Below are 24,223 nucleotides of genomic sequence, written 5' to 3' on the forward strand. Positions count from 1 at the left end.
TTTCCTTTGGTATATTTCCTAAGTAAATGTTTTGTAAGGTTTCTTTCACCTCCAAAGTAGTTCCAAGTAGTTTGGAACTGTCAGTTGACTAATACTCTTTTGAGTGGGTATTCCTAACCCTAAACATGCTCAAAACAGAAATTGCTGGTTTTTATCATCTGGGTTAGGATTACTGTCCAGACCTCCCCAAACCTTGTGTGTTCCAGATGTTTTGGACTAGAATGCCAATCTCAGTCTCAGCCAGGTGGAGGTTATATGGCAAGACATCTGAAGGGCACCAGGTTGGGGATGACTGATTCGGACGAAGTAGGATCTGAAACAGAATATATAAATCATGCATAGAAGTATGGGCAGGAGGCTTCGAGTTCTGGTATTCCAGTTTTATTCTGGCAAAGAAGATTCCCTCTGCCCCGCCCCTCAATCTCTGCAAATGCAGTTTTCCATTTATTAATGGCAGAAACTAAATAGAAAAGTAAGTAAGCTTAAAACAAATTCATTCTTTCCTGGTGCTGCCAAAATATTTATCCCTACTGGCAGCATTGCAGCATTGAAATAAAATTTAAAAGTTAACAGGGAGGAGAAGAGGCCTTTTCATACTGTTCTTTGTGGTTTTTGCAGGTGCTTAAGCTAAACAGGAAGCAAGTTGAATTGCTTTTATTAAACGTTTTCTGCTTATTTTGCAAGGTATTAAACTGGTGTCTCCCCTCTACCCACCCAAAAAACCCTGCTGATTGATGAGACTCACCTTTTTTCTCCCCCTGAGCTGGAACTAGAATAGAGGCACATATGGTGAGAACAGGAAAACAATCTGAAATATTTCAGTGCTCAGCCAGAGATTGTGTATTTGTTCCACGAGATGAAATTCAAAAGCCACAGTATCTTTCTTTGGACCACCTAAAATCATAGCGGTCAACATTCAGATTTGAAAGTAAGGGATTAGCAGCCTCGAAAATAAGGGATCAGCAGCCTCACCTGTCCTGGGGACAGTTTACGGGATATCTAACAATCCGGGATAGCAGTGGGAAGCAGCGGGAAACGGCGCTGGAATAAGGGAATTTCCCGCAAAAAAAGGGATGGTTGACAGCTATGCCTAAAATCTGGGGTGGGGTGAGGGGGATGTACTAAGTAGTGTTTTAAGTCCTCCAGAACTCATCTTCAGGTTGAATGTTTAGCAAAAGGGAGAGTTCTGGCTCACCAGGAAGGAGTGGTTTGACACTTCCTTCCACAGCCACGAACTCAGTGGAAACACCTCTCTTCAGTGCATGGTACCGTAGTTAGCGATAGGGGGAAAAAATCCCATTGCGTTGTGATGAGGGAGGAAGGAGTTGGACCTCCGCTACCTGTGTGCTGTGGTCCTCGTGGAAATCGGGAGAGAGAGTGTTCTCTTCGCCTAGGATTACTTTAAAAATATGTATCTTGTCTTACTATAATCAGCATGATTTGATGTAGTTAAAGCACCACAGTGGCACATGTGACAGGCGTCATTCAAAGCCCAAAGGCAAATTGGCTTCTGTTAAACCCCCGACTGCTGAGAAAACGTGAAGAAGTATCTTTGGGAATTCAATGAGTCGGCATGTGCAGAGCACATACACAAAAGTTGTTAGTTGGTTATGTATTCAGATTGGTGTGGTTTGTGGGTTTGGACGCTTGCTTGCTACTTGGTGACCTTTAAGGGCTGAAGTAGACATTATGTTAATCGTGGGGTTAACAACCACATACAGGGATTTTATAAGTATAATGATATGTGCAAGGCAATGGAGAGGGGAGAATTTTTTCATCGGGATCATAGCAAGGGCTTGTTTACCCCTTCCCTCCACTCCTGTAAGCCTGACAAAAATTATCCCCCTTGTGCAGCAGTTTGGACTTCCAAAACGTTCGGAAACCAAAGCGCAGCTTCCGATTGGCTGCAGGAAGCTCCTGCAGCCAGTCGGAAGCCCTGTTGGTCGTTTGGGTTCCAAAGAATGTTCACAAACTGGAACACTCTTGGGTTTCTGGCATTCAGAAGCGAAAACATTTGACTCGCAAGTGGTTCGGGATCCAGGGTACGACTGGAGAGTGGACCCTCCGGATATGAATTTTTCGCTCTATAAGACGCACTTTTCCCCTACTAAAAAGTAAGGGGAAATGTGTGTGCGTCTTAGGGAGCAAATGCAGGCTGCGCAGCTATCCCTGAAGCCAGGAGAACAAGAGGGATCGGTGCGCACCGATCCCTCTTGCTCTCTTGGCTTCAGGGATAGTCGCACGAAGCCTCTTCAGTGCAACGGGAGGAGCGCTCCCCCTGCCCTGAAGAGGCTTGGCACGGCTATCCCAGAAGCCAGAACAGCAAGAGGGATCGCTGCGCAGCAATCACGCTTGCTGTTCTGACTTCGCTTCGCTGGAGAGGTACTGCGTAGCTTTCCTTCTGCGCAGCGCCCCTTCAGCAAAGCGGGAGGAGAAACGGAGCCCCTTCCATTTCTCCTCCCGCTTTGCTGGAGAGGTGCTGCGCAGGGAGGGAGAGAATTTTTTTCCTTGTTTCTTGTCCTCTAAGACTAGGTGCGTCTTATGGTCGGGTGCGTCTTATAGAGCGAAAAATACGGTGAATTCATTCCAGGGGTCTATCCGCAACCTGAAAAGCCCGTAGGCAGAGACGCTGCTTCTGTGCACACGGCGCAATTGAGCGCTTCTGCGCATGTGTGTGGCACACAGAGTGCTTCTGCTCATGCGTGCGCAGTGAAACCTGGAAGTATACACTTGCTGGTTTGCCACATTCATAACCCGAAAGTTACGTACCCAGAGCGGTACATAACTAGAAGGTCCACTGTATTTGACTTTTTTAAAAAAGAACCCACACACAATGCAAATGGTTTTATTACTTTAAAAGTTAAAAACTTAACTTTCAAATATGTCTTTAAAAGGTATCTTTCATTGGCAGTCATTGCTAAACAATGGCCTTAGTTTTTGAATCCATATGGTGGGGGGACTTACAGCGTTATCCTTTAAAAAAGAGAGACGAAAGGTATGTTGCTTATTCCCTCTCTTCCCCCCTGCCCCCTTATTTCCTAATTCCTGTGAAGATATGCTAAAGTCAAAACTCAGCTCCTCTCCTTCCCTTTGTCTGTATTGCGCACAAGCTTGAATGCTGAAGTTTGCATGATCTCCCGCCAACCAATAGACTGGAAGGTTAGCTGAGGATACAGCTTCACATTAAAAAAATATCCCTTAACTGGTCAAAGCAGATTGATCATACAGGTGATTTCTCTCTCTCTCGAACACTTAAGGGGGGGGGGAATCATGTAAATTTAGCCAAATTCCTGAAACTGTAATATTTATCCAAAATGTAGTTGCCATACCATGTTGTTAAATGTTCTGGTGGTGAATGTAACACATGGGACAAATTATACAGAGGGCAGCTTTCTTCCTGAAGGCTCTAGTCTACACCGTGTGGAAAACTCATATGGCTCTCTGTATACTGTTTTCCAGCCAAATGTCTGTATTTCAGGGTCAGCCCAGGCACCACTTTTGAGGATGCTAGGAGGGCACGAAATCACAACAGTAACAGTAAGAGCTGTTAGACAGTGGAACGGTCTCCCTTGGGAGGCTGTGGGCTCTCCTTCCTTGGAGGTTTTTAAGCAGAGGTTGGATGGCTGTCTGTCATTTATGATCTTCTTGAAATTTCTGCATTGCAGGGGGTTGGACTAGATGATCTTTGGGATCTCTACAGTTCCATGATTCTACAGTGCATTTATTTGTTGTAAATCATCAAATAATTGCCCTCTTGTGCTTTCACAGAGGTGGGAAGACTGCAGAAAATCTGGTTCTGTGTGTGTGCACACGCAAAGATCAGAACAGCAGCAGTCGCAGGTCTAGATCATGGGTAGGCAAACTAAGGCCCGAGGGCCGGATCTGGCCCAATCGCGTTCTAAATCCGGCCCGCGGACAGTCCGGGAATCAGCGTGTTTTTACATGAGTAGAATGTGTCCTTTTATTTAAAATGCATCTCTGGGTTATTTGTGGGGCCTGCCTGGTGTTTTTACATTAGTAGGATGTGTGCTTTTATTTAAAACACATCTCTGGGTTATTTGTGGGGCATAGGAATTCATTCATTCCCCCCCGCAAATATAGTCTGGCCCCCCACAAGGTCTGAGGGACAGTGGACCGGCCCCCTGCTGAAAAAGTTCGCTGACCCCTGATCTAGATCCTTTGTAGCATGACTCTTTCACCTTTTTTAATGTACCTCTTTCTGACATATGCAGTGCTGGGGTTTTTTTGCAGTTCCTTTTGCCATGCATCCATGTATCTGAAACCCAGCTATTGCCATTTCTTTTCTCAACAACCGCCATTGCAAGGTTTGCGTGTTAGTTGCTACCTCAACGCGATGGCAGGCATAACAAATAAGGTTGTCACAGTTTCAGCCCTGTCCAATGAGGCACCCTGAAAGAGTCCTTGTGATAGAAATCCCACCTCCCCATGGCTGGCATGGGAGTTGCTAGGTGCAGCATCGGGCAGCTACAGAGAGAGCCCTGCCCTGTCTCCTGTCAATTGCCTTAGGTGTGCAGAAAAAAGCCTCCTTTTTCCTGGGTATATGTGCAGAAGAGTCTGCTATGTGGTGGAGGGTGAGTAGCTGAAAGGGCAGGTCCAAAGCTCTGCCCTCCATGCACAAAGATGTGCACCAAACCCTACTGAGATACAGGTAGAACGACTTGCACCTGCAGATGTCATGCAGATTTGTGGAGATGGCTTGTGCAATCATAGGCTTGTTGAATGTACAGTGGTACCTCTGGTTACGTACTTAATTCGTTCCGGAGGTCCGTTCTTAACCTGAAACTGTTCTTAACCTGAAGCACCACTTTAGCTAATGGGGCCTCCCGCTGCCACCACACCGCCAGAGCATGATTTCTGTTCTCATCCTGAAGCAAAGTTCTTAACCCGAGGTACCATTTCTGGGTTAGCAGAGTCTGTAACCTGAAGCGGATGTAACCCGAGGTACCACTGTAATTGGGAGTAACCAAGTGGGTGGCACTGTGGGTTAAACCACAGAGCCTAGGACCTGCCGATCACAAGGTCGGCGATTCGAATCCCTGTGACGGGGTGAGTTCCCGTTGCTCGGTCCCTGCTCCTGCCAACCTAGCAGTTCGAAAGCACGTCAAAGTGCAAATAAATAGGTACCACTCCAGCGGGAAGGTAAACGGCGTTTCTGTGCACTGCTCTGGTTCGCCACATGACCCAGAAGCAGCACGCCGGCTCCCTCGGCCAATAAAGATGAGTGCCGCAACCCCAGAGTCGGCCACGACTGGAACTAATGGTCAGGGGTCCCTTTACCTTTTAAGTAAAGGGACCCTCCTGATGTTGTTTGCCTTCAGTTTCAGATGGCACAATCCAGCACAGCTGATGATCAGGGATGCTTAGAGTTGTCATCTAGCAACATCTGAAGGGTGATACACAGGTTCCCCACTTCTGATGTAACCCCTTCACAGTGAAGCCGTGAGGCATCAGTCTTCCAAGGCAGAGGGGAACTGTGTCACCACGTATGCAACCTTTGGCTGCTACAAGCAGTTTCTCACCATGCCATGTTAGATAGGGACTAGCATGTGGGGGGCGGGAACCCTGGCATTGCTGAAGACCATTGAAATCAGCTGTATGTTTGCAGAAAGCCATTGTTAACAACACCTGTAAGCTTATGCCGTTGAACACCACAGTGCAGAATTATTTAGAGACTGGTTTAGACTTCCTGGGAGTACTGCTGTCATTTTATTTGGAAATGTTGACAGGAAAACCGGTGCTTGTGCAGTGTGCAAAGGCCACAGTGGCCGGGAAAGGCCCATCTCCACCCCCATCATTCAGCCCGGACACTGAGGTCCAGCTCCAAGGGCCTTCCGGCGGTTCCTTCACTGCAAAAAGTGAAGCTACAGGGAACCAGTCTTCTCAGTAGTGTCGTCCACCCTGTGGAACGCCCTCCCATCAGATGTCAAGGAAATAAACAACTATCTGACTTTTAGATGGCATCTGAAGGCACCCCTGTTTAGGGAAGTTTTTAATGTTTGATGTTTTATCATGTTTTTAATATTATTATTAAATTAATATTATTATTACCCAGCCCTAGTTCAGGCTCAATAGAAAGAGAGAACAGGTAAGGAAATGATATTTGGTGTCATACTGTCTTTTAATTTGTTTGGAAGCCACCCATAGTGGCTGCGGTAACCCAGTCAGATTAACTAGGTGACTAATTAATTAATTAATTAATTAATGGTGTTGAATACTGGGGCCTGGGGCCATTGTTGTTCACTTAGATCTACAGAGGTATAGTCACAGTGCACATGACGGAGTTACTTCTATTTCAGCCGATGTCCTCAATATGAGGTCTCCATTGGAATGTATCTGGGGAGATTGTTGGACTGTTTTGGTTCACCTGTTTAAGCAGCAAGAGCCCGTCTTGCAGAAGAGCAAAGTGTACTCCTGACGGCAATAAAGAGCAGGATCTACTTTAAAGGCTATCGCCCTGCCGTCATATCTGCTGGAGCTTTTAATTGTGCATGCAAATGGGTAGTTACATTGTTTACTAGCGCTCGGCATGTGCCACCTTGTCCTTTAACAGCCCGACAAATGCCAATTTTTCACTGTGTTAAACTTCAGTAGACTCGTCGAGCTCACCGTTTGCACTGGCATGCGAGAGCTTGGAAAGGGGCCTTGCGGGCCAAAGATGGGGACCAAATGGCCCTCCAGGTGTGTGTCCGACTCTTCATGACCCAATGGACCAGAGCACACCAGGCACTCCTGTGTTCCACTGCCTCCCGCAGTTTGGTCAAACTCATGTTAGTAGCTTCGAGAACACTGTCCAGCCATCTCGTCCTCTGTCGTCCCCTTCTTCTTGTGCCCTCCATCTTTCCCGACATCAGGGTCTTTTCCAGGGAGTCTTATCTTCGCATGAGGTGGCCAAAGTATTGGAGCCTCAGCTTCAGGATGTGTCCTTCCATTGAGCACTCAGGGCTAATTTCCTTAAGAATGGATAGGTTTGATCTTTTTGCAGTCCATGGGACTCTCAGGAGTCTCCTCCAGCACCATAATTCAAAAGCATCAATTCTTCGGTGATCAGCCTACTTTATGGTCCAGCTCTCACTTCCATACATCACTACTGGGAAAACCATAGCATTAACTATACAGACCTTTGTTGGCAAGGTGATGTCTCTACTTTTTAAGATGCTGTCTAGGTTTGTCATCGCTTTTCTCCCAAGAAGCAGGGATCTTTTAATTTCGTGACTGCTGTCACCATCTGCAGTGATCATGGAGCCCAAGAAAGTAAAATCTCACAGAAACTAGCATTGGAGAAAAATGTAAAGGAACTACCAGAAAACATAATACTGAAAGGAGAAAACATAACAAGAAAGCAGATTCCAACTAAACATCAGGAATAACTTTCTGACAGTAAGAGCTGTTAGACAGTGGAACCAGTGTTAGAAACTGAGATGTGAAAGCTAGGAGCTAAATGGCAGCTTAAACCTAGGTTATAGGCACAACAACAAAATTTCTAGGTGCGCTTTTTTGTGACAAGAATACAAAGCTGAAAATGAATGAACCGCAGCTAAAATTCATGTTCATTTTTCACATGGTCTAGTCCAGTGTTTCCCAACCTTGTGCCTCCAGCTGTTTTTGAACTACAATTCCCATCATCCCTGACCACTGGTCTTGCTAGCTAGGGATGATGGGAGTTGTAGGCCAAAAATATCTGGAGGCCCAAGGTTGGGAAACACTGGCCTTCTCCTGCCCACCCCCCACCCCCAATTTACTTAAGAGGGACTTTCCTCCAGTCTTCAATAACCTACTATATTCTGTATAAAGTCATTCCAAATATCGTTGTATTCATGGCAACATATGAAGGGACGTGGGTGGCGCTGTGGGTTAAACCACAGAGCCTAGGACTTGCTGATCAGAGGTTCGGCTGTTCGAATCCCCGCGATGGGGTGAGCTCTTGTTGCTTGGTCCCTGCTCCTGCCAACCTAGCAGTTCGAAAGCACGTCAAAGTGCAAGTAGATAAATAGGTACCGCTCCGGCGGGAAGGTAAACGGCGTTTCCGTGTGCTTCTATGGTTCGCCAGAAGTGGCTTAGTCATGCTGGCCACATGACCCAGAAGCTGTACGCCGGCTCCCTCAGCCAATAAAGCGAGATGAGCGCCGCAACCCCAGAGTCGGTCAGGGATCCCTTTACCTTTACCTTTACCATGTAACCAGTGTTAGAAACTCATATATATAACCCCGGCACTATATGGCTCCTTAAACCAGGGTTACAGTCGCCAAAACATAACACCTGGTTGCCATTTTTGGGCCAGGTGGCTCAAAAGCTAATGATAGCTTCCTTCTTCATTACTTCACTTGAGTTGATGAATCTGTTCAGCGCTTGACTCCCTCCCTCTTCCATCTCTCTCTGTATGTACATGCATATACACAGAGCAACTTAACTAGACTTTAGACTGCTTTTTTTAGTGTCAGGGAGCAGAAACAGTGGGCAGGAAAATGCCCACTCTTAAACTTTTGACTTAATTTCTCTCTCCCCCCCCCCCCGCTAAGTTCTATCAGCCTTATGGGTTTTTTTGTTTTTGTTAATCCTACGCTGCCATTTAGTCTTCCTCTTTTTCTCTGCTTGGAGATTAATCGTGCAGGAAATGAGTAAAACCTCTGAGAGCTGCCTGCTACTGCGGTCCATCTACATTAAATGTCTCTAGAATGGCTGCTTTAAAATGGCTGATTAGGTACATGCTGTTGACTTAAGTCTACAGAGGCCGCCACGTGAAAGACCGACTGATATATAACGCAAGGGGATTTACGAGCATGTTAATAATTTAGGAGTTGAGGTATTTGAAATGTTTTTAAATTATTAAGTATGAGGGAAGCATAAAAGAAAGCAGGCTTTCCCATTTATTAATTAATCATACTTTTCCTTCAAGGGAAGTATAATAATTAATGGTCAAGGATGATGGGAATTGTTGACCGGCAACATTTGAGGGTCACAGATTCCCTGCCTCACCTCTAAGCTCTCTAATCAGCAAAAATAGTTTTTAACTTCATAGACCCTTGTAACATTCATCAAATTATAGAATTGTAGATTTGAAAGGGACCTGAGTGTCATCTAGTCTAACCCCCTCCAATGCAGCTGTCCCATATGGGAATCCTCCAATTTTTTAAAAATCAGAGCATTCTACTGATTTTGGTGAGACTTGAGCCTGCCTAACTGTCATAATCATAATACCTATTTTATCCCGTTCATGAAAGCTCATCTCTGAAAACCTAGAGATGAGGCAAATGCATTCTCAGCTTTTAAATATTTTTCCCCTTCCTGAAATGTATCCTTAAACAATACCTGAAGGAGCGTATTCACCCCCATTGTTCAGCCCGCACACTGAGGTCAAGCTCCGAGGGCCTTCTGGCAGTTCCCTCGCAGCGAGAAGTGAGGTTATAGGGAACCAGGCAGAGGGCCTTCTCAGTAGTGGCACCCGCCCTGTGGAACGCCCTCACATCAGATGTCAAGGAAATAAACAACTATCTGACTTTTAGAAGACATCTGAAGGCAGCCCTGTATAGGGAAATTTTTGATGTTCGATATTTTATTATGTTTTTAATATCCTGTTGGAAGAGTGGCCCAGCCAGATGGGTGGGGTATAAGTAATAAATTATTATTATTATTATTATTATTATTATTATTATTATTATTATTATTATTATTACTGTTGGTGGTGGTGGGTAATCTTCATTCTGTATCAAGTTGTTCAGTCTTGCTAAAAAATCACACAAAGATCCTAACTCTTATTTGCTTCTGGCAATTAAATAAGAAGCCTCTTATTGTTCTGACTGAAATGGTTAAGCCTGAGAAAAGAACTAATATAGTTAAGTTTTTTTAAAAAAAAATTTTTAAGGCAAGAAATGGTTGGCTGTATGACAGAGAACTCCACAGGCCACTGCAGCTGTGGAAAAAGAAGAAGCTGTTGAACAGGATGATTGTGGTTTGCTGTGAGAACTTAATTTTCCTGTTGACCATTTTTGAACAGGAAGTTGAACAAATTTTAGTTTTAACGTGCTGCAGATTCTGATCTTTAGGTGTAAAATGCTCACAGGGAGAATAGTATCTGTTTTGCTGCAGTGATGAGCGTTGCAACGTGCACAACTCTGGAGTAGTTCGGAAATTCGGCCGATGCTTATGTGACCTAAGTATATATTTTTAGATTATTATTGTCATTGACCTTTTGAAGCTGTAGTTAAAAAAAGTGTTTTTTAAATCCTGAAAGCAGGTCCCCCCCCTTCTTCTATTGTTGTAGTAGTCAATCTTTAAAGTGTTTCTGTAATTGTTTTCTTTCTTCATTGGGTGAGAGAGTGAGGGAGAATGGATGACAAAGCTATTGGGACAGATAATATGAAATTATATTAGCTGGAAGTGACCGCAGGTAATGTTGTGTCATCTCCCCACCTCTCAAAAAAATTAAACCTTCTCAAGCATTTACTTCCAGAGAAGTAAATCTTGGGATCTTAAAATTCCTCTGGACACAGAGTGGGGGTGGAGCACTAAAGGAAGCACAAAATCTTTAGTTGGAGCAGGGAAGAAGTGATTCAGTTGTTTCCAGTACCACCCTTCCAAAATAACTGAGTGCAAAAACACATTGGTACAGTATTTGAGTCCCGTCCCCCATTGAATTTCTCCTCTCCTGCCGCACCCCAAAGTAATGAGCGATTACGGTTGCTGTTACCTAGAGCATGTTTTATTTATTCTTCCTGGCTTTCTGCTTCTGAGGTTGCAATACTAAAGCATGTATATTTTGAATAAAAGAGGTGACTTTCTCCACAAATGCTCTTTCCTCACTTTCTGACACTCTTCTGGCAGGCTAAGTACCAATACCCCCTCCCCTTTTTAGCCCCCTTTATTCATTAATACAGCGGTACCTCAGGTTACATACACTTCAGGTTACATACACTTCAGGTTACACACTCCACTAAGCCAGAAATAGTGCTTCAGGTTAAGAACTTTGCTTTGAAGGGAGAGGGGAACGGTTAATCATTAATATTATCTACATATAGTAAATTCCTGCACTCTGCTAGGATGGTCAAAACAGCCCAAAATTGCAGTTGCTTGCAAAAGTCTAAATCAGACAGGTCAGGAGGTCGTTTTCTGCCTAACCAGCTACTTGAAACTGCTGATGCTAGCTACAGGTCAGAAGGTCGCTTCCTGCCTAGCCAGAAAACTGCTGTTAACCGAGAAAACCACTAGCAAGATGTTTCCTACTTTACTTCTGCTTAGTAATGCAAGAATAAGAAGAGATACGAAGGGAATGCTTAGCTAGCAAAAGAAGACACGTGTACAAGGAGGTGGGAGGGAGTGCTTGGCTTAGCAGAAAGACAGGAATGTTTAGCAAGCAATAAAATGTGTTAAGCAAGCAATATTTGCTAGCCGATTGGGGAAGTCTGGGGGTATAAGAAAGTCTGCTGAAGTGTCTTGCTTTACAGCCAGTATTTCTAGGAACTAACTAGCAGGCTGTCTCTGAGTACAGACCTTGACTCTGTGCTCAGATCTCAATAAACTCTTTTTCTCCAAAGAAGATTTTGCTTTCCTGGTACTTTTGTTCCCTCCGAGGTCCAGGGGATGGCGTGGCTAATGGATCCCTAGGTAAAAAAGGCTTCATTTCTTTGGGGGCTCGTGCCGGGATCAGCCCCCTCCCCAAATACGGACCGGAGGGCCAGGCTCAACCAAGGTGAACAGCTCCAATCGGCGTTCGCATTTCCGGTGCACACCCTGCCAGTTTGTAGGGGGAGATTGCCACACCGTCCTGGAGCGGAGACATCTAGTTGAGGGAGAACAAGAGGACAGAACGGCGCCGAGGGGACAGGTCCGCAGCGGAGAAAGGTAAGCCCGAAGGAAAGGGCTAGGGGCCCGAGGGAAAGGGCTAGGGGCCCGAGGGAAAGGGCCAGAGGCCTGATCAGCCTCACCTGGTAGTTGGCAGTAGAGTGCCCGGCAGTAAGAATGCCACCAGGAAAGGAATTGGTAAAGGTTTGGGAAAGGGAATGGGGCAGAGGGAATTGAGTGTTTTGTTGACATGTTGTGTGTCAGATACTCCAGTGGATGAATTGTTGAATGAGGGCCAAGGCTTAGTGTCCCCTTGGCCGAGCGATTGTAGGGTTGTGCATTTTCTGACAAACTGTAGCATGTGACATGTTGAAATTAAGTTATTTTGGTGTGTTTTGTGTATTGCGTGCTGAAGTTATTTTGGTGTGTTTTGTGTATTGCATGCTGAAGTTATTTTGGTGTGTTTAGTGTGTTACATGTTGAAATTATATTGGTGTGTTTTGTATGTTGTATGTTGCATGTCAAGATACTCCAGTGACTGAATTGTCAAGTGTGGGCCAGGGCTTAGTGTCCCCTTGGCCGAGCAATTGTAGGTCTGTTGTGTGTGAAGTGTGAGAGAATTTTTACTGTGAATAGTAGCGAAGGATCTGGAAGAAATGGGTTCTGGCCAAAGTAAAAGTACCCCTTTGAAATGCTTTTGGGGATTCAAGCTAATGAGAGGGGAGGACGAGGACATTGTGTAAATTAGATTGGCCCACCCCAAAATAACAAATTGGCCGTCCACTGGGACCCTTGATTTGCAACTCATTAATCCATTATATCAGAACATTTTGAATGTCCACCCTGATCAAATCCCCTACATTTCCACATGGAAGACCAATATGGAAAAGAACCCCCCCCCTCCTGGCTGAAGTCATGCTGCCAAAAGGTCTCAGGCAGCAGTATCTGCTCAGTCAGGAAAACAGGAGGACAACCCCCCAGTCCTCCAGGATTCAGAGAAGGAAGAAGATAAAGTTTTAATGCCCCCACCGCCTTATGCCCCGGCAACAGCCCTGGCACCACCCCCGCCACAGGGAACAGATGGCCCAGCCCCAATCCCGTGGACAAAAGAGTGGGGAAAGCAGTGAAAAGAGTGACCCTCCATAGGGCACATAAAGCACAGGAGAAGGGCGCGGCCAGAGTGATGCCTCTCCATAGAGTGTATGACCCTCTGGCCCCCGCGGGACCTGATGGGGTGGTGCCCAATAGAACTCATACAGTTCAGCATGTCCCTTCTCTAGTGCAGATGTTTGTAATTGGAGGAACCAAAGACCCTTCATTTGAGGAGGGCCCTGCCAAGGTCATTGAGCTGTTTGAGGGAATTTTTTTTAAGACGTACAACCCCACTTTTTATGATGTGTAATGTTTGATGGATGCCCTGCTGGCTACGGAAGAGGCTGGGCAAATTCATGCTGGGGTCCGAGCACACATGAGAGCGCAGGGGGCAGGAGATCGAGCTGTTGCAGCAGGATATCCTGAAGATACACTGAATTGGGATTATCAGATCACTGAAGGGCAAAGTACTCTCACCATTTATTGCCAGAGTGTCTTGGATGGCATGAGGAGGGCAGCCAGAAAACTCACCAACTTCGTGGAGGCCAGAGAAATAGTACAAGGAACAGAGGAGGCCCCTGGAGCCTACTTAAAGAGGCTGAAGGAAGCCTACCGCCAGTATACTCCTGTGGACCCAGATGAGGCTGCCAATGCCCCTATCATAAAAACTGCTTTTGTAGCCCAGGCAGCGCCCGATATTTGCCGAAAAATCCAGATGGGCCACACCCTGAAATGGATGTTAGAAAATAGCCCAAACCACTTATAATCAGAGAGGAAAAGAGACCCAGAAGAAAAAGAAGTACCAGGCAAAGAAGTTGATGGCCCTGAAGACGGGAGGTCCACCGTTAGAAGAAGAGGAGGGCGAGGCCGCTTAGGAAAGAATCAGCGTGCCATCTGCCGAAAGGCACCTATTTCCTCTCCCAGGCTAAAATGAGGAAATGTCAGATGCTACTACTACATCCGCGTTAAAAATTCCAAGTCACCAGAGCCCTGAGCCTGGCAAAGGGACAGAAGATAAACATTTATACAGATTCTAAGTATGCATTCCTGACTTTACATGCCCATGGAGCCTTATGGAAAGAAAGAGGTTTGCTTACCTCCAGAGGAAGCCAGGTGGCCCACCCACAAGCTTTATTGAACCTTCTGGATGCTGTATGGGAGCCCGATGCAGTGGCAGTTATCCATTGTTATGGACACAAGACTGGACCAGGAGAAGTGGCCAGAGGAAACCGATTGGCAGACAGAGTGGCCAAGGAAGCAGCCCAAGAACTGGCCCCCGCCTCGGTTATTGGAGCACTGGTCCCAGAAGAAATTTTAAGCACCACTGACATGCCAGCTTACACGAAGCAGGAAAGGGACACTGCAGATGCTCAGGAGCTGACATTGTCCAAAGAAGGATGGTACCTTACCCCTGATGACAGGATATGGATTCCAGAGTCCCTTTCTCGGCAGATTACTCAGAGATACCATGATTCAACCCACATAGGACCAGATGCTACAACCAAGCAGCTGGAGAAATGCTTCTATACAGCCCACCTCTACCAACTGGCAGCCCAGATCTCCAGGAAATGCCTGCTGTGTCAAAAGAATAATCCCAGAGCCGGACCACTGGCTCCCCCAGGGATTCAGCACAGTAGAACGGCACCTATGGAAGATCTTGTCGTGGACTTTACTGAATTACCCCGTTGTGGACTACACCGCTACCTGCTGGTGGCAGTGTGCACCTACACCGGAGGGCCGAAGCATGGCCAACAAAGACTGAAAAGGCATTTGAAGTAACCAGGTGCCTGCTTAGGGAAATCATCCCTCGCTATGGATTGCCAAGGTCCATAGGATCTGACAATGGACCAGCATTTGTTCATGCAGTCCTACAGGGACTGGCAAAAGCGCTCCAGATCAACTGGAAGCTGCATACTGCTTATAGACCCCAGAGTTCTGGAAAGGTAGAGAGAATGAACAGGACTTTAAAGAATCAGCTATCCAAGCTGACGCAAGAAACAGGGTCTAATTGGGTGTCCATGTTGCCCTTGCCTTTGCTTAGAGTCTGTAGCCTCCCATTGAAACGTATTCACTTGTCACCCTTTTGAAGTGATGTTTGGGAGACCGGTTCCTTATGTGTGCATGCTTTCACCTATCCCTGCTCAAGATGTGGAATTGAACAATTATGTACAGTCTCTCTCTCGAGATTTTCTCTCTCAACCCAGGCCCGAACTTCTTGCATGACCAGTTTGAGCCAGGTGACGTGGTGTGGATGAGACCGGTCCCAGGCACCACTGCCGCCGTGCTGGAAGGGCCCATCTGCTCTCCACACCCACAGCTGTGAAGGTCGCTGGCACCACCCCTTGGGTCCACCACATAAGAAAGCTGCTTCAGATTGGACTGTGTCTCAGCATCCTGAAGATCCCCTCCAGTGACGACCGCCTTGCTGATATCTCTATGCACGGTGAAGAATTGGATGGGAGGGGCGCCCGCAGGCAGCGCCCCCAACGTAGACATTTGTTCTCCAGCCAATTTAGAGGCACCACCAGGACTTTTGATATTGGTACCAGAACTCACTCCAGACGATGTGGAACCACGTTACACCCTTGATGAACAGCAGTGGACCAGCCAAGAAGGAGCAACGCTCCAGGAAGGACCGGACAGCCGTGTTTTTGTGCCCCAACATCCGGCCAGCACAATTGTAAAAATTACCACGAGCCCACCCATTTGGGAGGCCCAGCTGCTAAGGCGCACCTTGGGAGAATATTCTATATCCCAAAATGTGCCCTGTGCGCCAACCAAGAGACTGAGAACTATCGCCCTTTGAACTTCTATATGGCAGGCCAACCCCTTTCGTCCGAGGCATCCCCGCCGGTTTGGGCAGATGGGAGATCACATCACCCAAGAACAAGTGCAATCCCTGTGTTTGTTGTGTGTGTTTGCTTTCTTTCCAGGTATTCCCTCAAGCGTACACCTGCAGTCCCGTGGCAGTCTCGCTGAGCCGGTTCACCAGTCCCTCTGAGTGACAGCGTCTGGCGACCCCCTCATCCCCAACTGCAGTGAAAGTAGTCGAGGTGATCCCCTGGGTACATCACACGCATCTGAAGAAGGGTGTCTGGACTTGCAAAAGAAATCCCGCTGACCCTCTGAAGTTGATCATCACCTTGTGTCTGACGCTACCAGGAAAAAGCGTTAGGCCACGGGCAACGAGATCCTGCGACTAATCATCACAAGGACAGTTACAAAGACTTTCTCTTTTCTCTCTTATTTTCTTTATTGACTTGCTCTATGTCTTATTGCCCTGACCCTACCGAACCATACCAACCCTATTGGCCTGCTGGCCTCTGCTACGACTGGTTCGTCTTGCCGGTGGTAAGAGATGGCGTGCTCCTTGGCTATTGGCAACTGGGGTTTGATGAGGTTACCATATTAAGACATCCCACTACCCCGTTGTGGCTCCTCTTCCACACCACTGTCCAGCACATGTGGATAGTGCTCATACGGGAAGTTGCAGAGACGTTCGAAATCTATCGAGTTCTGGACTGCTCTCGCTGTTGTGAGGAGGTAATCAACTGTTATCCGGGGGGTAGAGCACTGTACCAACCTGATCTAGCGGACCAGGTTCTAATCTTAATGCAGGCGATTGATGAGACGGAACCTATCTTAATGCAAGTACCGCAGGGGTGGGAGCCTTAGCCAGGTGTGCATTGAAATTACTAAACAAGTGCCAGTAAGAATTGCCACCCCAGGATTTCAGCTTCCATATGCTCTGGTCACTAGGGAGGCAGCACGAGAGTTCAATCCACCCAACAGGGCTAATAGAAAAATTGACCCACATAGTGGGAGCATCAGCTCACCGGTGGGCTCTCATCCTTGAGGCTCAACAGGTAGTCGGGCACAAATATCAGTGGGCTCTTCAACAATGAGCACACCCCCTGAATATTGGTGGGAGGAACCATGGAGATATTGGGTTTGGTGGGTAGGAGTGATATGTACCGCCCTTGTCGTATGGATGCTCTCGTATTTCTGTTGGCATGAACGGTATCGTATTTGTGGGGAGAATAGGCCCAATAATGCTTCTATTGCTTTTCTGCTTCTGTATACCCTGCTTATTGCAATGCTTGCAGCAAATGATGCAAAGACTCCTGTCACGGAAGCTAGGACCCACAGTCATCGCTGTGATGAGGGAGTATAGGCCCATACCCCAGAACGAACCTAAGTATTAGGTTGTTCAGAAGAAGAGGAGGGAGTGAAGGGAGAGGGGAACGGTTAATCATTAATATTATCTACATATAGTAAATTCCTGCACTCTGCTAGGATGGTCAAAACAGCCCAAAATTGCAGTTGCTTGCAAAAGTCTAAATCAGACAGGTCAGGAGGTCGTTTTCTGCCTAACCAGCTACTTGAAACTGCTGATGCTAGCTACAGGTCAGAAGGTCGCTTCCTGCCTAGCCAGAAAACTGCTGTTAACCGAGAAAACCACTAGCAAGATGTTTCCTACTTTACTTCTGCTTAGTAATGCAAGAATAAGAAGAGATACGAAGGGAATGCTTAGCTAGCAAAAGAAGACACGTGTACAAGGAGGTGGGAGGGAGTGCTTGGCTTAGCAGAAAGACAGGAATGTTTAGCAAGCAATAAAATGTGTTAAGCAAGCAATATTTGCTAGCCGATTGGGGAAGTCTGGGGGTATAAGAAAGTCTGCTGAAGTGTCTTGCTTTACAGCCAGTATTTCTAGGAACTAACTAGCAGGCTGTCTCTGAGTACAGACCTTGACTCTGTGCTCAGATCTCAATAAACTCTTTTTCTCCAAAGAAGATTTTGCTTTCCTGGTACTTTTGTTCCCTCCGAGGTCCAGGGGATGGCGTGGCTAATGGATCCCTAGGTAAAAAAGGCTTCATTTCCAGGATAAGAACAGAAATTGGGCTCCGGCGGCGCGGCGGCAGCAGGAGGCCCCATTAGCTAAAGTGGTGCTTCAGGTTAAGAACAGTTTCAGGTTAAGAACAGACCTCCAGAATGAATTAAGTACTTAACCCGAGGTATCACAGTATATTCATTTTCTATCCCACCCTTCTTCTAAGGAACTCAGGGTGGTATACACAGCTGTCTTTTCTATGAATTTTAGTCTCCTGACAACCTTGTCAGGTGCATACATTTGGCTGAGAGATAGAATTGTAGTGTTGCAAGGGACACCCGAGGGTCATCTATTCCAACCCCCTGAAATGCAGGAATCTTTTGTCCAATGTGAGGCTCGAACCCACGACCCTGAGATGAAGAATCTCCATTCTCTATTTAAGTTATTCTGTCTCGTTCCTTATCGCCCTGCTTGCTTGATTTGACAAAATATCAGATTTTCAGTCATTCTGCTGAGGTCCAAGGCTATAATAGCATCATAATTTTAATTATTCGGAAGGGCCTTTTCTTCTTAAAAAGCTGTGTACAGGTGGTATGTCTGCTGCTTAAAACTTTGAGGTTTTTGTTATTTCAGTTGTTGCGGTTCAGATTTGTCATTATCTCTACATTTACTAATGTGTAAGGTGGGGACTGCCCCTCAGCAGAGCATTTATGAGAAGTTACAAAATGGTGTTTTTTTTCCCCTTGACAGGTTTCACAGTGATAGAAGAACGTTTTAGGTTTAAACCATGCCTGTCCCTCCTCCTCCAGCTCCTCCCCCTCCCCCAACACTTGCCTTGGTAAGTCTCAACTTTTTTATTTTAAAAATTTTATGGGGATAAACAACCACTATCTATTGTATGGATCAATGAAAATGAAGCCAAGGTTTTGGCCAGTGTGGTGTAGTGGTTAGAGAGTTGGACTAGGACTCAGGAGAGCAGGGTTCTAATCCTCAATCGTCTTTGGTGTCTGAACCTGAACTATAAACCATAAAATTAAAAACTGATGAATCCAAATAGGAACTGATTTTTAAAAATATTTTTAATAGGTTGACTCCTTACTTGTAATCTGCATTCTCGGGAGTTATTATGATGTGCGCAACATTTAGGAAAAGGAGTAGGAATCTAGTGCAGGAATGTTGCACGTGATTTTACACTTGGGGAAAACATGCTTATTTAGTGGAATTCTGAAGAGGCGTGAGTCAACGTCTGGAACATCTGGAGAAATTTGAGCTGTTTCATGTTGCTCATACAAAATATTTTCTTTTTCTATTAAACTTTTTTTTAAAAAAAAAAGATGTGTGTGCTTCTGCTAACAAAAGATAATTCAAAACTTTATAGCAATCGTGGCAGATTTTAAATATGGAGCCTGTAAAATTGGAATGGCTCTTTGATCAGAATTCTTTAAGCACTTTTAATAAAAAAGCATTATAAGAAACTGTTTTATTCCCTTCGAAATATATCCAGGAAATCCTGTGTTTGGATATTGGAAGTGTTCGCCTCTATCTGGAAAATGACTCTCTTTGTGCAAACGAACTGTGTGTCTGTTTCCAAGACAGCAAACTTAAAAGTGTCTCTTCTTTACTGACTTAAATACTGACTTAATTATGAACAAGTTCTTTTAAAAAAAATGAAGCAGACATTCAGGGCTGCTATACACTTTGCATCCACACATGTATGTCTGGAAGTCCCAGCTTCTTGGTGTTTAACACATGTTTAGGGGTGCACTTCTGCCCTTCACACACTGACCTGTTTCACACAGGTTGAAAGGGGTGGTGACAGGTAACATCAATCCCACTGCATGCCTTGACCGTGGCATTTGCTGCACGTTTGCCAGGTGCTGACATCGGGCCAGAGCCATTCTCACATATTATGTTGGGGTAGTAAAGTCCAACAGTGACTGTCCCAGCTAATTGTCACAAAATCAGCAGTGCTATGCAGAAAGCATCCATGTTTGGGAAAGGTTTGTGGCTCGGTCGTACAGCATCTGCTTTCAGTCCCTAGGATCTTGTTGTCTAGGACTAGGGCCCTTCAGGATTTAACCTCCTTCCGTCCGGCCTGTAACACAGAGCTATTCCACCCGGCCTTTAATTTGAATTCAGCCTGATCTTTATTTCCCTTCTCTTCCCTCCCCCTCCCCTTTTATGAAGATCACCCACTCTGAGACCCCACAGCTAATTCTCCCTTGGCCTCCTCGCTGGCCCAAGTAGGACCAATTCAGCCAGCTAGCTCTGGGGATTATCTAATGCTTATTTCCCTTAAATTGATTTTTGAATTTGAATTTTATTGTTATTCATGTTTTTATACTGTATTTTATGCTGCTTTTGTAAGTAAGTGTTTTAAATTTGTTGTTAGCCGCCCTGAGCCCTGGGAAGGGTGGGGTATAAAAAATATATATTATTTATTATTATTTATTAATGTCCTGGAGAGCAGCTGCCAATCAGAGTAGATGAATCATAGCATTGTTGAGTTGGAAGGGACCATGAGGGCCATCTCGTCCAACCCCCTGCAATGCAGGAATATTTTACCCAGTGTGGGACTCAAACCCACAACCCTGAGATTAAGAGTGGGGGTGGACTTGTTGACCCTTGGAGTCCCTTCCAGCTCTGTGATTCTATGCTGTACCAACTGGTGTGGCTCTGTATAAAGCCACTTCCTGTTGGTAGAAAAATGAAACACAACTTGGTCTGGAGGGATGCTGTGCCTGAAGGAAAATGGCTGCTTTTATTTTCTTAAAAAGATAATAATTAAATAGTCATGCCCTACCTTTCTTTCTGAACCAGACTGACATACAGTGGTGCCCTGCAAGACGAACGCCTCGCAAGACGGAAAACCCGCTAGACGAAAGGGTTTTCCATTTTGGAGGCGCTTTGCAAAACGAATTTCCCTATGGGCTTGCTTCGCAAGATGAAAAAATCTTGCGAGTCCCCGCGGGTTTTTTCCGCTCCCCCCCTTTTCCTAAGCTGCTAAGCCGCTTAACAGCTGATCGCTAGAAGCCGCTAGACCGCTGTAGCGCAATCCGCTAAGCTGTCAATGGGCTTGCTTCGCAAGACGAAAAAAACACTAGACGAAGAGAATCGCGGAACGGATTCTTTTCGTCTTGCGAGGCACCACTGTACAACTGTCAATTAAGGGGGGGGGAATCATGTTGGGAAAGATCATTGCACAAACATTTAAGGACTCATCCATGTGGAAAGAAGTACAAAAACTATAATGTTGCAAGCAATTAGTTTTGTATCTTCTGCCCCATATAGGCATTTTGTATTTAAACCATATAACATATGCCCACCATATGATATTGTGAACACCAGAAATGGTGGGGTGGGGCAGAGCTGTTCTGCTACCTTCCTGACAGGTGGGTGGCTGTTGCATATTGGGGAGGGAGAAAGAGAGGACAGGCCAGGAGGGAGGTTGGCATGGTGTAAACGCACCGGCAGAGCCAATCTGGCACTGCTGGTGGTCTGATTTGGTATTCAAACAGCTATCTATCCGATTTGCAAAAAAACAGTTGGGTAACTGTTGGCTCTGAGGTGTAAAAGAAAGGTGATTCCTACACCATGCATCATTATGACTTAAATGCATCTTTCCTTGTTCTGCTTCATAATTAGTGTCATTCCTTTGCAGGCGAATACAGAAAAGCCGAGCTTAAACAGATCCGAGCAAGCAGGGCGAAATGCTCTTCTCTCCGATATTACCAAAGGGAAAAAACTTAAGAAGGCTGTTACCAATGACAGGAGTGCCCCAGTCTTCGATAGTAAGTATACTTCTGTGTCTTTCAGTGGGTTATCCGTGCAGAATACTTTCTACACCACTAGCCAGACGTCTTGAAGCTGTGAAATGCGTAGGGTTTTCCTCTGTGGTTCTGAATGTATGCATGTAAAGGCTGCGTACACCTGGCAATTTAAAGTGAATTTGATGCATCCCATGTGTGCATATTTCTCGTGTTGTCTATACAGTGGTGCCCCGCAAGACGAATGCCTCGCAAGATGAAAAACCCGCAAGACGAAAGGGTTTTTCGGTTTTTGCGTGGCTTCGCTAGACGAATTTCCCTATGGGCTTGCTTCGCAAGAAGAAAGCCCATAGGGAAATCTCCGGGGTTTTTTAGAATGCTAGCGGGCGGCAGCGAAGCCTTCGCTGCCGCCCGCCAGCATTTTAAAAAACCTCGGGACAGCGGAGAAGTCCTCTGCTGTCCCGGGTTTTTTTTTAAATGCTGGGGGTGGGTAGAAAAGCCCTTGTCCGCCCCCCCCCCAGCCTTCAGAAGAGGTCGGGGGACAGACTGTCCCCGGACCTGGTCTGAAGGCAATTTCCATAGGAACGCATTGATTGATTTTCAATGCATTCCTATGGGAAACCGTGCTTCGCAAGACGAAAAACTCGCAAGACGAAAGAACTTGCGGAACGAATTAATTTCGTCTTGCGAGGCACCACTGTATCGTATTGTCCTCATCCACGTGGTAGTCTTCACTTTCCCTTCATTTCCTGGTTTTTCTGATCCATGGATAATGTGAGGGCGAAAAATCCATCTTAATATTTCAAATGGGTGTACTAAGGAGTGAGCAGGGTTATGTCTGGAGTTGTTTTACAGGGGTGGCATCTATCACCATACTGTCTGCTTCTGTTGGCTAGATGCTGTTGGAACCAGGCATGACACTCTAGAAACAAACAAACAAACAAACAAACAAACAAACAAACACCCTGCTGTTCTCTCCAAGCCTGGTGGAAAATATGTGTTTCAATTTTTATTTGTATTTTTAAGAAAATGACCACATTCTACAGGTAAATAAATACCTGTGTGCATGCCCACAATGGACCTCAGGTTTCTGGAATGCAGGATGGGTGAGGAAGTACTAATTTGGGGGTGTGTCCAACAGCACACAGTAGTGTGGATGGGAAATATTCAGAGTTCAATTGAAAGCACTCATGTATGCACAAAAATGCATGCAGAAAAACAAGATCTGTGTGATCCACATGTGCAGTGCCACTCTGTTATATACACAGCCCAAAACTTGAATGGTCTTGAGTTATCCTAGACCAGGGCTGGGGAACCACTGGCCTTCCAGATGTTGTTGGACTCCAACTCCCATCAGCCCCAGCTACTCCTTGGGGCATGATCAGTCGCTGTTTTATTTAAAGCAGGTACCAATAACCTACAGATCCTGTGAATACCTTTCTGCATTCTCCCAGACGTTTCACAAAGTGTTTTGTTTTGCTTTTTAAGTTCCTTGCATCTTTTAAATCTGCTTCTGCCCTCTGTTGCTATTCGGGGTTTTAATTGCACCATCTTTATTCTGCTTTAGAGTTTAGGTATTGATCTGTTTTACAGTTTTAACCTTGATTGCAAATCACCCCTAAGTTGTTGGGTAGTATGGATGGGTAGAACAGTCAACCATTTCACTTGGGGGTTCCGTCCCCCGCCCACGCATGTCAGTGGGATGCCCCGCCCTGTTACGCTGTGCACCACCCATTTACGGGTCACTTCCTGGTTCAACAAGGTGCACACATGCCTGATCACAGCCCCTCCCTTCATATGCATGTCAGTTGGTCATTGCTTGTAAGTACATTTTTTTAAAATACAGTGGTACCTCGGGTTAAGTACTTAATTCGTTCCGGAGGTCCGTTCTTAACCTGCAACTGTTCTTAACCTGAAGCACCACTTTAGCGAATGGTCCTCCCGCTGCCACCAGAGCACGATCTCTGTTCTCATCCTGAAGCAAAGTTCTTAACCCGAGGTACTATTTCTGGGTTAGCGGAGTCTGTAACCTCAAGCGTATGTAACCTCAAGCGTATGTAACCCAAGGTACCACTGTAATAATAATCATTATGGTGTTTAAATGCTCTCCCTCCCTTCCCATGCTGTCTCTGCAGAACCTAAAGGGTCTGGTGGTGGAGGTGGCTTCACGAGCAGCAGCAGCAGCAGCGGCGGTGGTGGCGGCGGCGGCGGCAGTGGCGGCAGCTATGGTGGAGGAGGACCACCTGGTTTAGGAGGTCTGTTCCAGGCAGGGATGCCCAAACTCCGATCTGCAAACAGGGATAACGGTAAGCCGGGGAATACATTCAGTGGCGCACAGAATATTGCACTTGGCATCCTTGCTTACCCAACGTGAGGAAAGGCCAAATATGAATACAATAAATCCAGCCTGGGTGCTTCCTCTCTCTCTCTCACTTACACACACACACTCTGGAACAGCAGAGCTATTGACTGACCGGCTTTCTTGGTGCCAAGCGGGCCAGAATGGAGGTTTCATTTGATAATGCCTGCTCAGGAATGAGTGCTGCTTGTTGCATGATACATAGAAACATTTCTCACCTGAAATCCAGGCTCTCTTCACTGCCTCTGAACCCCCTTTTCCACTCGTCCCAGTCTGCCACCTTTTCCGTTCTTCTCTCCCCTTCCCTCCAAATAAGTATGGAAACTGCGTGCAGCATCACTTTCCAGTGTGAACACAGCAGCCAAGTAAACTGCAAAG

At 46.0% G+C, this 24,223-nt stretch overlaps 1 protein-coding gene across 5 annotated transcripts in view; it reads left to right on the forward strand.

Moving 5' to 3' along the window:
- WIPF1 (WAS/WASL interacting protein family member 1) overlaps positions 1–24,223 on the forward strand; it is a 61,048-nt gene that overhangs the window by 27,538 nt on the left and 9,287 nt on the right. For 4 of the 5 annotated variants that reach the window (XM_081931058.1, XM_081931059.1, XM_081931062.1 and 1 more), the window contains exons 2-4: positions 18,470–18,557; positions 21,381–21,510; positions 23,622–23,792. In XM_081931058.1, coding sequence (XP_081787184.1) covers positions 18,507–18,557; positions 21,381–21,510; positions 23,622–23,792 — 352 coding nt within the window. In that variant the 5' untranslated portion in view covers positions 18,470–18,506. Of the gene's footprint in view, positions 1–10,045; positions 10,173–18,469; positions 18,558–21,380; positions 21,511–23,621; positions 23,793–24,223 lie in introns of those variants that run through there. The other variant, XM_081931060.1, reaches the window with a different exon arrangement.

Source organism: Podarcis melisellensis (genome assembly GCF_964234715.1).
Source record: "Podarcis melisellensis genome assembly, chromosome: 1".
Lineage (NCBI taxonomy): Eukaryota > Metazoa > Chordata > Lepidosauria > Squamata > Lacertidae > Podarcis > Podarcis melisellensis.